Source organism: Schistocerca gregaria, chromosome 10 (genome assembly GCF_023897955.1).
Source record: "Schistocerca gregaria isolate iqSchGreg1 chromosome 10, iqSchGreg1.2, whole genome shotgun sequence".
Classification (NCBI taxonomy): domain Eukaryota; kingdom Metazoa; phylum Arthropoda; class Insecta; order Orthoptera; family Acrididae; genus Schistocerca; species Schistocerca gregaria.
This window is the reverse complement of record NC_064929.1, coordinates 197,985,552-198,002,763: the sequence shown is the minus strand read 5'-3', so window position 1 is coordinate 198,002,763 and position 17,212 is coordinate 197,985,552. Positions and strand designations below refer to the sequence as shown.

General features: G+C 44.6%; 1 protein-coding gene across 1 annotated transcript in view; it reads right to left on the bottom strand.

Moving 5' to 3' along the window:
• The window catches only part of LOC126293620 (corticotropin-releasing factor-binding protein), a 943,223-nt gene that overhangs the window by 137,513 nt on the left and 788,498 nt on the right, over positions 1-17,212 (bottom strand). The window contains exon 4 of the mRNA XM_049986901.1: positions 12,680-12,882. Coding sequence (XP_049842858.1) covers positions 12,680-12,882 — 203 coding nt within the window. The remainder of the gene's footprint in view (positions 1-12,679; positions 12,883-17,212) is intronic.

The following is a 17,212-nucleotide window of genomic DNA, read 5'->3' as shown; positions in this document are numbered from 1 at the left end:
GCCCCACGTGTTGAGCAATTCGGCGGTACGTCCACCCGGCCTCCCGCATGCCCACTATACGCCCTCGCTCAAAGTCCGTCAACTGCACATACGGTTCACGTCCACGCTGTCGCGGCATGCTACCAGTGTTAAAGACTGCGATGGAGCTCCGTATGCCACGGCAAAGTGGCTGACACTGACGGCGGCGGTGCACAAATGCTGCGCAGCTAGCGCCATTCGACGGCCAACACCGCGGTTCCTGGTGTGTCCGCTGTGCCGTGCGTGTGATCATTGCTTGTACAGCCCTCTCGCAGTGTCCGGAGCAAGTATGGTGGGTCTGACACACCGGTGTCAATGTGTTCTTTTTTCCATTTCCAGGAGTGTATTTTCTGCTTTCATAAATTAAATTCAATATTTCTTCTTTCACCCAAGGATTTCTACTAGCCTTAGTCTTTTTACCTACTTGATCCTCTGCTGCCTTCACTACTTCATCCCTCAAAGCTACCCATTCTTCTTCTACTGTATTTCTTTCCCCCATTCCTGTCAATTGCTCCCTTATGCTGTCCCTGAAACTCTGTACAATCTCTGGTTCTTTCAATTTATCCAGGTCCCATCTCTTGTATTACATTTCCTATTTTGTTAAGTATTTTGTTAAGCTTGCTGTCGATTTGGATGTATTTCTTTCGTTGCTTTTCAACAAACATGAATTACCGAGGTACTTTTTACATGACTGGTCCTTTAGATTTTGTATACATTTCTTTTCATGTTACGTAGAGTTTGTTTTCTTAAAGATATGCAGCTAGAGAAATACTTGTTGGACTCACTGTAGGTCTTTATTTTGGAACTCGGTAGGCCTGCGTGTTTTCAGAATATCGTGGCCTCCTTTGGGGCGCCGGTGCGACGGCTCATCCATGACGGCTGTTTGTCTCGTGAGTGAGTCGTCTGAGGCTCTAGCGGCTGCAAGGCGTCACTTTGCCGTGCGGGCGGCAGCGCCGACGACAAAGAAAGACGTCACAATTGCCGGGCATGCTAACGCTGAGCAGGAGCCATTGCCTGCAATCAGGCGGGTGCAGTGTTTAGACTTGCAAAGAGGCCGCCCACTCCGGCCGGGATTACTTCTTTTGTGCGGCCGCCGCTTTGAGGCGGTCCCCGTCCTGCTCCGCTGGCTGTGTCGGCAGGCGGCTCAGATGAGGCAGCCGCCCAGACGGGCAAGTGTGCGCTTCGCTTCCCGCTATCCGCACTCTTCAGCCCGTGCAGCTGACGGCGCGTTACGACTGCCGGATGCAGACAGCGTCGAGGGACTCCCTTTCTTTTATCTCGCCTGCAGCATTCCAATCGTATCTTTCATCGCCTTGAGTCAAAAGAAGCGAGTCACCTTCTCTTACCGCACTGAAAGTAGCATCCGCTTCCCGTAAATATTCGTCTGAAGGGAGTTGCTGGCGGAGTGCTCTGAGAAAAGGTGTGTAAAGGATAGCGGAACGTGAGTTGTCAGAAATAGCGAGGTCGGACGCCGTATGGAAATTTCCGAGTCAGCACATACGTTGTAGGAGAACGCAGGATGGGCGAGACCATGGAGAGGGAATTGCAGCAAGCGATGAAGCAGCGTCCTCTTCTTCACGTTGTCCCAGAATGAACTGCGAATACGTTTCACGTAGTACACAACTGGCCATTACAATTGCTACGCCACGAAGATGACGTGCTACAGACACAAAATTTAACCGACAGGGAGATTCTGTGACACGCAAATGATTAGCTATTCAGAGCATTCACACAATGTTGGCGCCGGTGGCTACACCTACAACGTACTGACATGAGGAATGTTTCCGACAGATTTCTCAGTTGACCGGCGTTGCCTGGTGAAATGTTGTGATGCCTCGTGTAAGGAGGAGAAGTAAGTACCATCACGTTTCCGACTTTGATAAAGGTCGAATTGTAGCCCATCGCGACTGCGGTTTATCGTATCACGACATTACTATTCCCATTGGTCGAGATCCAATGACTGTTAGCAGAATATGGAATCGGTGGGTTCAGGAGCGCAATACGGAACTTCGTGCTGGATCCCAACGGCCTCGTATCACTAGCAGTCGAGATGACATGCATCTTATCCGCATGGCTGTAACGGAGCGTGCAACCACGTTTCGATTCCTTAGTCAACAGATGGGGATGTTTCCAAGACAACAACCATCTGCACGAACAGTTCGAAAAGGTTTGCAGAAGCATGGACTATCAGCTCGGAGACCGTGGCTGCGGTTACTCTTGACGCTGCATCACAGACAGGAGTGCCAGCGATGGTGTACTGGACGACGAACCTGGGTGCACGAATGGCAAAACGTCATTTTTTCGGATGAATCCAGGTTCTGTTTACAGCATCATGATGGTCGCATCCGTGTTTGACGACATCGCGGTGAACGCACATTGGAAGCGTGTATTCGTCATCACCATACTGGCGTATCACCCGGCGTGATGGTATGGGGTGCCATTGGTTACACGTCTCCGTCACCTCTTGTTCGCATTGACGGCGCTTTGAACAGTGGACGTTACATTGCATTTGTGTTAAGACCCGTGGCTCTACCCTTCATTCGATGATCCCTGTGAAAGCATACATTTCAGCAGGATAATGCACGACCGAATCTTGCAGGTCCTGTACGGGCCTTTCTGAATACAGAAAATGTTCGAATGCTGCCCTTGCCAGCACATTCTCCAGATATCTCACCAACTGAAAACGTCTGTTCAACGGTGGCCGAGCAACTGGATCGTCACAATACGCCAGTCATTACTCTTGATGAACTGTGGTATCGTGTTGAAGCTGCATGGGCAGCTGTACCTGTACACGCCATCCAAGCTCTATTTGACTCAATGCCCAGGCGTATCAAGGCTGTTATTACAGCCAGAGGTGATTGTTCTGGGTACTGATTTCTCAGGATCTATGCAAATTGCGTGAAAATGTTATCACATGTCAGGTCTAGTATAATATATTTGTCCAATGAATACGCGTTTATCATCTGCATTTCTTCTTGGTGTAGCAATTTTAATGACTATTTGTGTACATGTGCCATGAAAAATTAAACAAAACTAAGCTGTCCTATATAGTAACCCACATCAGTAACTCGTTCTCCCAGGTCGTATGCAGTTACTTTAATTTCACGCCAAATATAGGGTGTTCTTTCCCACCCTTTGGGGATTGATCGATGAGAGGATACGGAACATTAAAAGTTCTAATGAACGTATGCTCGGAAGTACATAGTTTCCATGCTATAGGCAATTTATTCAATGATATATTGTTACAGAGACTGCGTTCTAATACCCGCTGTGCCATGCAACGACATGCTGTGTGTTGAAAATAGTTTCCATGTACCTCAACGCATGAGTATATCCGCCGTAGCATGTTCTGTCTCACACGTTCACATCGACCAGGCTGCACCCGAAGATAGTCAAAGGCGGCATGAATACGCTGCTCCAGTGTCTCCACATCTGGAGTTGGCTCTGCATACTTTTGAGGCGCACCACAACCAGAAATCGCACGGTTTGACATCCGGTGAACGAGCAGGCCATGCAAGTAGACCGCTGCGTCCGATTCATCGACCAGCGAAGACACAATTGAGATGTGTCCGGAAGTTAACGGCGAAGGGGGCTGGAGCATCATCAAGTAGCAGCCACGTAGCCCTTAGAATCACCAGTGACGCTTCTTCCAGCAGGGGAGGCAAAGTCACTCGCAAGAAACGCCGATATTTCTGGCTCGTTACGCGAAATGGAAGGAAGATTCGTCCCAAAATACGGTCGCTCGTTATCACGGCCCACATAATCCACCTGCACCGATGTTGATGATTTGCCTTCATCATAGCATGTGGGTTCTGCATACTATCCCACAGATGGCCGTTAAGGAAGTTGAAGATATCACTCCGCGTAAGGGTGGCCTCATCAGTGAATAGGATAGACGACACGAACCCCGGAATCGTGGGTTGCCTGGTGAAGAAACCAGTGAAAGAACTGCTCCCGATGTGGAAAGTCTGTAGCCAGTAAGCCCTGCACACACTTTAAGTGATAAGGGAAGTAACAACTGTACCACACGCTCGTCTGGCGTACTCTGTACTGGTGGACAAACTGCCTGGTACTAAGACGGCGGTCGCCTTCGGTCGAGTTAATCACATTTCTCTGCAACTCTGGTGTCCGAACATTTCCGGTGGGTCCTAGACGATTTCATGCTTCCTGAAACGACCGTGTCTCAGACAATTGCCGAAACACTGTTGAAAGCACTGAATGCTGCGGTGGTCTTTGGCAGGGATGGGTCTCCTGATACAACCTTGCTGCCCGCTGCCCGTTGCCATTTGCCTTTCCTAAAGACTGGATAGCACCACAGGTCAAACCAACATTGAAGAAAGGAAATAGGAGTAACCCACTGAATTGAAGAGTTCCTAGATAACACAACGCAGCATGTCATTCTCAATGGAGGGAAGTCTTCCGAAGTAAGACTTATTTCAGGTGTGCCGCAGGAGAGTGTCGTCGGACCGTTGCTATTCACAATATGCATAAATGACCTTGTGGATGACATCGGAAGTTCACTGAGGCTTTTTGTGGATGATGCTGTGTATATCGAGAGGTTGTAACAATCGAAAATTGTATTGAAATGCGGGAGGATCTGCAACGAATTGCCGCATGGTGCAGGGAATGGCAATTGAATCTCAATGTAGACAAGTGTAATGTGCTGCGAATACATAGAAAGAAAGAACCCTTATCATTTAGCTACAACATAGCAGGTCAGCAACTGGAAGCAGTTAATGCCGTGAATTATCTGGTAGTATGCATTAGGAGTGATTTAAAATGGAATGATCATATAAAGTTGATTGTCGGTAAAGCAGATGGCAGACAGATTCTTTGGGAGAACCCTAAGGAAATGCAATCCGAAAACAAAGGAAGTAGGTTACAGTACGCTTGTTCGCCCGCTGTTTGAATACTGCTCAGCAGTGTGGGATCCGTACCAGGTAGGGTTGATAGAGAGATAGAGAAGATCCAACGGAGAGCGGCGCGCTTCGTTACAGGATCAGTTAGTAATCGCGAAAGCGTTACGGAGATGATAGATAAACGCCAGTGGAAGACTGCAGGAGAGACGCTCAGTAGCTCGGTACGGGCTTTTGTAGAAGTTTCGAGAACATACCTTCACCGAGGAGTCAAGCAGTATATTGCTCCCTCCTACGTGTATCTCACGAAGAGACCATGAGGATAAAATCAGAGAGATTAGAGCCCACACAGAGGCATACCGACAATCCTTCTTTCCACGAATAATACGAGACTGGAATAGAAGGGAGAACCGATAGAGGTACTCAAGGTACCCTCCGCCACACACCGTCGGGTGGCTTGCGAAGTACGGATGTAAATGTAGTAGTAGATGTAGATGTACAGACCCATATCACTGACCTCAATTTGTAGTAGGATTTTGGAGCATATACTGTACTCGAACATTATGATTCGCCTTGAAGAAAATGACTTATTGATACATAACCAACACGGATTCAGGAAATATTGTTCTTGTGTACAGAGCGAGCTCTTTATTCCCCATGAAGTAATCAGTGCTGCCGACAAGGGATCTCAGATCGATTCCATATTCCTAGATTTCCAGAAGGCTTTTGATACCGTTCCTCAGAAGCGACTATTAATCAAACTGCGTCCAAATGGAGTGCCATCTCAGTTGTGTGACTGGATTCGTGATTTCCTCTCAAAGAGGTCATAGTTCATAGCGACAGACCGTAAATCATCGAGTAGAACAGGAGTGATATCTGGCGTTCCGCAAGGTAGTGTTATAGGTCCTCTCCTGTTCCTCATTTACGTAAATGATCTAGGTGATAATCTGAGCAGCCCCCTTGGATTGTTTGCAGATGACGCTGTAATTTACCATGTAGTAAAATCGGCGGACGATCAGTTCCAATTACAAAATGATCTAGAGAGAATTACTGTATGGTGCGAAAAGTGTCAATTGGCATTAACAAAGAAAAGTGCGAGGTCATCCACATGGGTACTAAAAAAATCGGATAAATTTTGGGTATACGATAACTCGCACAAATCTAAAGGCTGTCAGTTTGCCTACATACCTAGGAATTAGAATTACGAACAACTTAAATTGGAAAGACTACATAGACTATATTGTGGGAAAGACGAAACAAAGACTGCGCTTTGTTGGCAGAACGCTTAGGGGATGCGACAAACCCACTAAAGAGAGAGCCTACATTACACTTGTCCGTCCTCTGCTGGAATATGGCTGCGTTTTAAGGGATCCTTACCAGGTAGGATTGACGGAGGACATCGAAACGTGCAAAGAAGGGCAGCTCGTTTCGTGTTATGGCGCAATAGGGGTGAGAGTGTCACTGATACAACACGCGAATTTGGGGTGGCAGTCACTGAAACAAAGGCTGTTTTCCTTGCGGCGAGATGTACTAAATTTCAATCACCAACTTTCTCTTCCCAATGAGAAAATATTTTTTTGACACCCACCTACTTAGAGAGGAGGGGGGGGGGGGGGGGGGGGAGTCATCATTATAAAAGAAGAGAAATCAGAGCTCGAACGGAAAGATTTAGGCGTTCCTTTTTCCCACGCGCCATTCCAGAGTGGAATGGTAGAGAAGTAGTATGAAAATGGTTCGATGAACCCTCTGCCAGGCACTAAAGGGTGAATTGCTGAGTAACCATGTAGGTAGATGTAGATGAGATAAATACCACGTCGGAAAGCTCTCAATTCGGATACGAAACCGTTGTGTACAACGCTGTAGCACATCCACTACACGGCGAATCAGCAAGAGGTGAGTCGGACACATCATTTCCAATTATTATGGCAGGAGAGGGCGGTAGGGCACGACGCGTGAGAAACTATCACCCTCTAGGAGGAAACCATGCATACTTTAACTAAGGCTACGTGGTACAGCGCGTAGTCTCTGTAACAAAGTATGATTGAATAAATTGTCTCTAGCATGTAAACCATGCGTTTCCCGACGTAACTTCATTACACCTTTTTTGTTCCGAATTCTCTCATCGATCAATCCCTGGAGTTTGTACACAGTGGAAAAAATGTATTAAGGGCGCGAAGAAAATGTTTCGGGCTGATGGCGGTACAGTCCAGAATCGGTATGCCAATCAGGCATAAGTGCCGTGAGTAACGAGGCATCGTCCCACCGACGCACCAAGTTGAAGATATCCGAACACCGTCTCCTGCTGCGTGAAGAAGTCTGCATATCTTCATCCGACAGGATTCGTCGGCCCTTCAAGGCCTTTTTTAAGTGAGCGAAGGCGTGATAGTCGAATGGGGAGAGATCAGGACTATAGGACGAGTGCCGGAATGTCTATACATCTACATGGTTACTCTGCAATTCACACTTAAGTCCCTGGCAGAGGGTTCATCGAACCATTTTCATACGTGTTCACCACCATTCCACTCTCGAATGACGCGGGAGAAAAAGGAACACCTAAATCTTTCCGTTCCAGCTCTGATCTCTCTCATTTTATTATGATGAGCTTTTCTCCCTACGTAGGTGGGTGTAAACAGAATATCTTCACATTCGGAAGAGAAAGGTGGTGAAACATCCTGGCAGATTAAAACTGTGTGCCGGACGGAGACTCGAACTCGGAACCTTTGCCTTTCGCGGCAAGTGCTCTACCAACTGAGATACCCAAGCACAACTCACGCACCGTCCTCACAGCTTTAACTGGCCGGAAAGGCCGAGCGGTTCTAGGCGCTACAGTCTGGAACCGCGCGACCGCTACGGTCGCAGGTTCGAATCCTGCCTTGGGCATAGATGTGTGTGACGTCCTTAGGTTTATGTAGTTCTGAGTTCTAGGGCACTGATGACCTCAGAAGTTAAGTTCCATAGTGCTCAGAGCCATTTCATTCATTTACTTCTGCCAGTACCTAGTCTCCTACCTTACAAACTTTACAGAAGCTCTCCTGCGAACCTTGCAGAATTATTTTATTTATTTATTTTTATTTATGCATTTATTTTACCTGGCAAGATTAGGGCCTTCAGGCCCTCTCTTACACCTAACCAGGCATACTCAGATTGAACGAGTTACAGTTTCTACTTAACATTAAGGACATATAGCCTATTATGCAGTATTGATGTTAAAGAAAAAAAAATAGATATCATAACAGTAGTACAATGATAATTATAACAATAAAAAATAATTATAACAATCAATAATAATAGTAATAATAATAATAATAATAGTAATGGTAATAATAATAATAATAATAATAATAATGACTATGTATATGAAAGTAAACATACTTTTCTTTTCTGAATGTCAGTCACATTGTTAGTTGGGAATTTTCTCGTTATGTTCTTGCAGCTTGTGAGTTATTCTCATCGAGCAGAGACATAAGGCGATAGAATGGGGTGAAAGAGATATATAAGAGGTAGATAGGTTAGAGGAAGAGAAATAGAACTGAAAGAAAAGCCCAGTTGGTAGAGCACTTGCCCTCGAAAGGAAAAGGTTCCGGGTTCGAGTCTCGGTCCGGTACACAATTTTAATCTCCCAGGAAGTTTCATATCAGAGTACACTCCGCTGCAGAGTGAAAATCTCATTCCAGAGAAAGTTGGTGACAATTTCGTAAACAGATATCGCCGAAAGAAAACCGACTTTGTTCCAGTGACTGCCACCCGAACTCTCGTATCATATCAGTGACATTATCACCCCTATTGCGCGATAACACGAAACGTGTAGCCCTTCCTTGTACTTTTCCGATGTTCTCCGTCAATCCTACCTGGTAAGGATCCCATACCGCGCAGCAATATTGCAGCATAGGGCGGACAAGTGTAATGTAGGCTGTCTCTTTAGTGGGATTGTCGCACCTTGTAAGTGTTCCGCCAACAAAGCGCAGTCTTTGTTTCGCCTTCCCCACAATATTATCTATGCGGTATTTCCAATTTAAGTTGCTCGTAATTGTAATTCCTAGGTATTTAGTCGAATTGACAGTCCTTAGATTTGTGCGACATATCGTATACCCTAGATTTCTCCGTTTTGTTTTAGTAGCCATGTGGGTGACCTCGCACTTTTCTTTGTTTAGTGCCAATTGTCACTTTTCGCACCATACAGAAATTGTCTCTAGATCATTTTGCAATTGCAATTAATCGTCTGATGATTTTACTAGATGGTAAATTACAGCGTCATCTGCAAATAATCTAAGGGGGCTCCACAAATTATCACCTAGATCATTTATATAAATCAGGAGCAGTAGAGGGCCCATGAAACTACCCTGCGGAACGCCAGATACCACTTCTGTTCTACTCGATGATTTAGCGTCCATCACTACGAACTGTGGCCTCTCCGAGAGGAAATCACGAATCCAGTTACACAACTGAGACAATACTCCATATGCACGCAATTTCCCCACTTGATTTGGCGTTAACTTTTGCTGGCTTCCCAGATCGACCTGTTGAAGTGTGGAATCGCCATCAGGACGGAACATGGCGCACCATTCCACAACAGCAGTTTTCTGGAGACAATATACCCCGTACACATTCCTCATTCTCCGATGGATGTTCACCGGTGTTTTTCCTTGAGCGAGGAAAAGAAAAAAAGAATAACAGCACATTGGTCCCGCCTGGGCGCATTTGGTAATAACGTCGTCATAGTTCACTTTTCTACTTTTGTTTGTTTTGTTTTGCTTTAGGGCGCAAAAAACAAATGGGGTCATACGCGCTCAAGTCAAAACTATAGAACACGAATGCAGAGATGAGTTAAACGAGTATACTTCAGTCTCAATGGACAGAATAGGAGACAGCTAAAAAAAGGCACGTGAAAAAAGGGCTAAAAAACATGCAGATACTATAATATCAATTAAAAATACCGGCTCTAAATATTGCCATTTCGATATCAATATATCGGTGGAAAAAATATCGCTGTATTGATATTTTAACAACAGCCCTTCTGTCGGCAGTAGATCCATATCAAAACAGACAGACATGTTTAGAACACAATCCAGCCTGTTGTGGATAGCCGTGCCTACCCTGCTGTTGCCGTCTGGGTCTGTCAATCAAGTGACGCCTGCAGAGCCACAGCATACGCAACTTGCCGACCACATCCATGTAGCGGGTAGCCGTGGTCACAGGGGTAAGCCTGGGCTACATCGTGAACTCCGTGCACAGGTCTTGGCAAGCACGTCGGTACCGATCGACTGCCATGTCGTCGTCCACCATTGGCGTCATTGCATGTCATATGCGGTGGTCTGGGGTCAACACAATGCCGTCCCGGCTGTTGTCAGATTTAGAGATCTACAGTTGCTACTTCACAAGTAGCATCGTAAGGCTGAGAGAATCCGTTCCAGTCCTCCCAAGGTAAACTCCTTGGCAGTACCGGGAATCGAAACCGGATCCCCCGCTACGCAGTCAGCCTCGCTGCCCATCAGCTGCGGAGGTGGACAATATAGGTGCGTTACTTTTACTAATCACATTCATTGATATCACGCAAACAAAGGAACAACTGACCTTGTAGCAACGGATTTGCGGTTCATCTATATCTAAACTTAACAAAAAGTGGTTCAAATGGCTCTGAGCACTATGGGACTTAACAACTGAGGTCATCAGTCTCCTAGAACTTAGAACTGCTTAAACCTATCTAACCTAAGGACACCACACACATCCATGTCCGAGGCAGGATTCGAACCTGCGGCCGTAGCGGTCGCTCGCTTCCAGACTGATGCGCCTAGAACCGCTCGGCCACACAAGCCGGATGAACTTAACAAACCGCTGTGAAGTGCATGTCACAGGCTGCTTTCCATTGCACCAATTATTACGGTTCTTCTGATTTCACTCTTGCGTGGAACGCTGGGAGGAAAATGGATCTGATTGCGCTGTAATTAGAATAAAAAGAACTCCCCAGCGGTGCGATCGGGTTTTTGAAACTGTCTATACGGTGATGTAGGTTAAGATCCCTTGTATCACACACTGTATTCATTCAGCCTGGTGGATCCTCGTTTGCGAGCAATCGATGAAAAACATTCAGAATTTTGTGTAATACTTAATATCTTTAAAGGAAGTTACATGATCTAGTTCGAATCCGTGGCGTACTGGGCAGTATAACAGCTTCGCACGTAGGAGGTTGTCGATCCGTATCTCATCGGGTAAATCAAGTTTTTTTTATTTTTAAATCTTTATCGAAATTAATTAGTTTTGATTACATTATGGGAGTGATAGTGATCAGTGTGTTACAAATATTTACTATTAAAAACAGTCTTGATGACAATTTATTTATTACGGTGACCGGTTTCGACCACTACTGTGGTCATCTTCAGACCAATGAGTTAGGACCTGCTTCTGCCGGAGAATCACTACTATTTGAGTCACTACTATTTCTGTGACGTCAGATCCGGTGTACGACCAATCCATCTCTCATGAAATATGCTATTCAATAGCGCTTCAATCACACGCGAGCTATGTACCGGACATCCATCATGTTGGAAGTACATCTCCATTTGTCATGCTGTGAAACATCTTGTAGTAACATCGGTAGAACATTACGTAGGAAATCAGCATACATTGCACCATTTACATTGTCATCGATAAAAAGGGGGGCCAATTATCCTTCCTCCCATAATGCCGCACCATACATTAACCCAGCAAGGTCGCTGACGTTCCACTTGTCGCAGCCATCGTGGATTTTCCGTTGCCCAATAGTGCATATTATGCTGATTTACGTTATCGCTGTTGGTGAATGACGCTCCGTCGCTAAATAGAACGGGTGTAAACAATCTGTCATCGTCCCGTAATTTCTCTTGTGCCCAGTGGCAGAACTGTACACGACGTCCAATGTCGTCGCCATGCAATTCCTGGTGCGTAGAAATGTGGTACGGATGCAGTGGATGTTGATGTAGCATTCTCAACACCGACGTTTTTGAGAGTTCCGATTCTCGTGCAATTTGTCTGCTACTGATGTGCAGACTAGCCGCGACAGCAGCTAAAACACCTACTTGGGTATCATCATTTGTTGCAGGTTGTGGTTGACGTTTCACATGTGGCTGAACATTTCCAGTTTCCTTAAATAACGTAACTATCCGGCGAACGGTCCGGACACTTGGATGATGTCGTCCAGGATACCGAGCAGCATACATAGTACACGCCCGTTGGGCATTTTAATCACAACAGCCATACGTCAACACGATATCGACCTTTTCCACCATTGGTAAACGGTCCATTTTAACACGGGTAGTGTATCACGAAGCAAATACCGTCCGCACTGGCGGAATGTAACGTGGCACCACGTACTTACACGTTTGTGACTATTTCTTTACGTACTACACGAACATGTAATAAAAATGGGGGTTCCTATTTTAAAAAAATACGCAGTTGATATTCGTTTGACCCATGGCAGCGCTATCTAGCGGGCCAACCATAGCGCCATCTGGTTTCCCCCTTCCAGCTAGACGAGTTTCGTTCTTTGTAGTTTTTTCGTTTGATGCTTATTTCGTGAGATATCTGGCCGGGTCACTATCAATGGACCAGCCTGTGTGTGTGTGCCGTTACTCCATGACTTTGATCAACTGAGTGTATATTTGTCACAGTCGCAGTAATCTGGGGCCAATACTGTTCATAGTGGGACAGCGATGTGGCCTAACAAAAGTTAACAAGTTTTGAGTAGAGATGTATCAAGCCTTCGAGAACCGCGAGGCGCAGCTGTGCATAGTTGAGCGTAGTGTGCTGTACATCGTGTTGTCTGTACTCACCGAGACTAGTCCGCCGGTCTCGCAGGGCACATCCAGGAAGTCGAAGTGCACCTCGATGGCCCTGTCGGGGTCTGCCAGCAGGTAGACGCCGCACACCGGCACCTCGGGGGCGGCGCCGGGCGTCAGGACGCCGTGCGGGGGCGGTGGGGGCGGGCCCGCCTTGTAGAAGAACTGGCCTCCCTCCGACGTCACCGTTACGCAGTCTGCAGGCACACAGAGCAAACAGCGCTGTCAGCCAAACGACTCCTCCTCTAGTGTGCAAACCCCAACTCCACAGGAAAAGTTTGCTAGATAGAGTTGCTAGCCATTACACCACCGTAACAGCAGAGGTAGCAAACCTGCAGAGACTACCCAATTACGTACAAATCTGGGGTGTTATTCTAATACCAGAGAGCCTCGGCAATACTGCCGATATCATTATTATCATTATTATTATTATTATTATTATTATTATTATTATTATTATTATTATTATTTTTTACAATATTGTCCCCATAGGAGAACGATAAGCAGGTGATTTATCACTATTTCTTTAGGTTCTTCTTGTTTTGCCAATATTTCTTCATTTTCTCCCCAAAGGCCTTCTTTCTTTCTTCAGTCCACTTTGGTCGGTATGGTTTTGGTGCCGTCTCTGAAGTAAACTTCCACTTGTCAATTTTTCTTCTGAATGTATCCCTGTCTTATGCGTCTGTTATGTCAATTTTTGCATTTGTCAAATCCTTCTTAACTTCAGTTACCCAGGGTATTGTTGCTTTAAGTGATGTCACATAGTCCAATAGACGTTTAGTTAACCTGTTTTCACGTAATCTGTGTAGGTGTCCATAAAATTTCATTCGTCTCTTTCTGATGTCACTTTCGATATTTGATAGTTTTTCAGTTGTTTCGATGGTCTGCAGTCTGTATCCATCTTGTGTGTATCGTGGTCCCAGAATTTTCCTAATAATTTTTCTCTCTATTTTCTTAATATCTTGTAAATCTAGTTTTCTATTCAGTGAGAGCGTTTCACTTGCATATGTGACTGTAGGTTTGATAACTGTCTTGTAGTGTCTGATTTTAGTTCCTTTTGACAGGCATTTTTTGTTATATATGCTTTGAACAAGTCCGAATGCTTTCTTGAATTTCTGTACTCGGTTGTTTTGTGCTATTTTCTCGAGTCCTGTTGGTTCAATAACTTCGCCGAGATACTTAAAGTGTTTGACTGTGTTGATTTCACCAAAATTTGTTTCCAGTTTCGGAATATCTAATTTGGAACACATAAACTCAGACTTCTCAAAGGAGATTTGGAGGCCAACCTTCTCTGCACATTCTTTAAGATTCTCAATTTGTTTTATTGCAGTTTCTTCACTGTCAGTTATAATTGCTAGGTCATCTGCAAACGCTAAATATGGGATGTTCAATTTTCCTTTACCTCTTCCTAGTTCAATTGGTTTCCAGAAGTTTTGTTTCCTTAGTTCGATTTCCCATTCTTCCATTACTTTGTCTAAAACTATGTTGAATAATAGTGGCGAGATCCCATCTCCTTGTCTTACTCATGTTTTAATTAAGAATGGTTCCGAGATTTCGTCTATGAATTTAATTTTTGATTTGGTTTCTGTCAGTGTTTGTTCGATTAGTTTTCGGGTTTTGGTGTACAGTCCACGTTCTTCGAGAATATTAAATAGAGATATTATTATTATTATTATTATTATTATTATTATTTTGGATAGTTTCCAGCCTCTGGCCGGGCCTGTATGGAACATACGCCTCTCCATCGTCTTCTGTCTTGCCTATATTTCTACGTCTCACCTTGGTCCAGTCTTCTCCTTTATTCTGGACGCACTCCTCTACTCCTTTCAGCCATCTGTCTCCCGGCCTTCCTCTTGGTCTTCTAACAACCCTACCACAACAAAGGTAAGAATTTAACGGTTGTGGTCTTGCTCACGCTGCAAAATACTGCATTTTCGGGCAACAACTACGTTATTATGTGGCAGGTGTTATTAGACCACACTTAATAGTCATTTCATGTAATAATGAAAAAACTAGGCTCTCATCTTTTTGTGTTTCCCACGCTGGTCTCGTCGTAAAATGATGGCTCAATCGTTGAAAATCTAGATGGTTATGATTCCAAGCTCGGATGCAAAAAGGCCTAGGTTTTATCCTACTATATTCAAAAGTTATGTAGATGCGCTTCAGAAACCATTCTTGAAGATTACACTTTTGCTAGACAATGGTGATGTAAAAAAATAATCAGCACTCCGAAATTAAGTTACACTTCCTTTTAATTGCTTTTATTGCAATATCACGTGAAACACAAAACATCACTTCATAATACAAAACATACTTGAAAACATCTCTCTCACAGTCACTGTTAAAGTTCACATTTTATAAGCGGACTACGTTATGCGTCTTTCCAACATGACGTCCAACATTTGACTTTCTCAAGGTGCGACTCTCTAACAACTCAACAACTAACTAACAATCGCTTACGCGCCCAAAAATCAGAGTTACAAGTAAGTCAAAGATCATAGTGAAAAAGGAAAGAATACACACAAGAATAATATCATTGCAATATAAACATATCGATGTTATCAAAAATGAAATCATATCTGAATGTTGTCTCAGAAATATGTCAAGTACTTTGTAGAAACACAGTAGAATATTACTGGTATCGAGACGTTCAGGTGAGGTGCCGTAATCGTTGCGTAATTCAAGTACCATTACAGTCTCTTTCTTTCCAGTTTCATCTCGTGTATCCTCCTGGGTATCCTCTTCTCCTCCATTCTCTTAACGTGTCCATACCTTCTCAGCCTTGATTTCTCCGTCTCCTCCTGTAATGGTTCCACCTTCATAAACTCTCTGATCCTATCATTTCGTAACCTATCTTTGTCACTGCAATACTGTTTCTCAAAAATTTCATCTCACTAGCTTGTACTTTGCTTTTCTCTCTTCCTTTCAAAACCCAGGTATCTGATACATAGTGTGACTGGTATTTAACCGTTTTACTGATTTGGGGTACATCCTTGCTTCATATCAGGCTTCTGACACTCTTCCGAATTTCTTCTGCTTTTCTAACCCCCCCCCCCCCCCCCCGCCCTCGTTTATTTCTCTGTCGTTTTTCCATCTTCCTTTGAAACTCTCCATTCTCTGCAGTCGTTCCCCAACAACTGTTATTCTCGCTGTCCGTGTCTGCTTCTTTCTTGTTGTGATGATCATCTCACTGCCGATTTAAGAAGGGGAAAATTGGTTTAAGTCGTGAACTGGAGTTTCTGTTATAGAGGGTAGTGGATTACGGTCATCCGTTCAGCTGTGCAACCTATACTGCTCTGCTGCTGTAATGGATAGCGCATCTGCCTGGTAACCAGGAGACCTGGGTTCAATTCCTGGCTCTACCACGAATTTCAATTCATTTCTTCAGCTTCTCTCATGTCTCAAGGAGTCCAGCACATGCACAGAAAACATTGTTCAGGGACATTTCATGAATGTCTGTTAGGGAGACCGAAAAGTAATGCATTTTTTGCATTAAATTCACACAGATAAATTGATAACAAGTATTTATTTTCATTCCGTGATGCAATCACGCTCGTTATCAGCAACCTTTTGCCATGTACTGTGCAAATTTTCAATGCTACATAGCTAAAAATCAGTTAGTGTCTGAGTAAAATATCTGGAAATGGCTTTTCTGATATCATCCACATTTTCTTGACACTTGGAGAATGTTGTAACGATCGGGAAAAGGGAAACACACGTGAGTTTCAGAATGCAACCAGGAGTCGAAGCTAGTAAAGTGACTGTGCGTGCTGAGTGAAGAAGAATGGGGTACAAGCAACAGCAGGTCTTCACAAGATATACATTTATGCCGTCAGTGGTAAGCAACGCTCGAGGTGGCGTAAAGAGCGTTAAAACTTGGCAGTGGATGACTGGAAAAGATTCAGTCACAGTGATGTTGTCTATAATACAACATACAGTCACCAGTAATCTTTATTTTACAATTGTTGTTGCCTACTTTCCCTCAAATAAACATGTCGTCCTCTTTATTCAGCTTCTTTTTTCTTATCGTAGATAAATTAAACGGACCAAGGTACCATAGCGAACCTTCACTAGTAGTCCTGTACTCTCCGCTATACTCAAAGTTCTTCCGAGCCAAAATGTTTGCGTCAGGGAAAGCTTCAAGGCCACCGAAGTCTGCATGGTTTCCCCATAAAACACCCAAGGTCAACTGGATACTGCCTACAAACACAGCACTACCACCAAATGTGAACTGCATTCTCAGTCCACGAAAGACATTTGGACCACCAATAAGCTGCTGCTGCGGCTGCGGCAATCCAATGAGGCGGTTTGGGTTTGGCGAATGTTTGGAGAATGCTGTCATCATGTGTAGTGGCAACTGTGAAGCACGGGCAGGTAGTGTTATGGTGTGTTATGGCGTGTTCCCCCCCCCCCCCCCCTTCCCCCACTTGCTGCGATTAATAAAACGGTACATTCGGGAGAATATGAACATATTTTTCAGGACAGCGTAGTGCGTAAGTTAAGAGGAACAGTCCGGACACTATGACT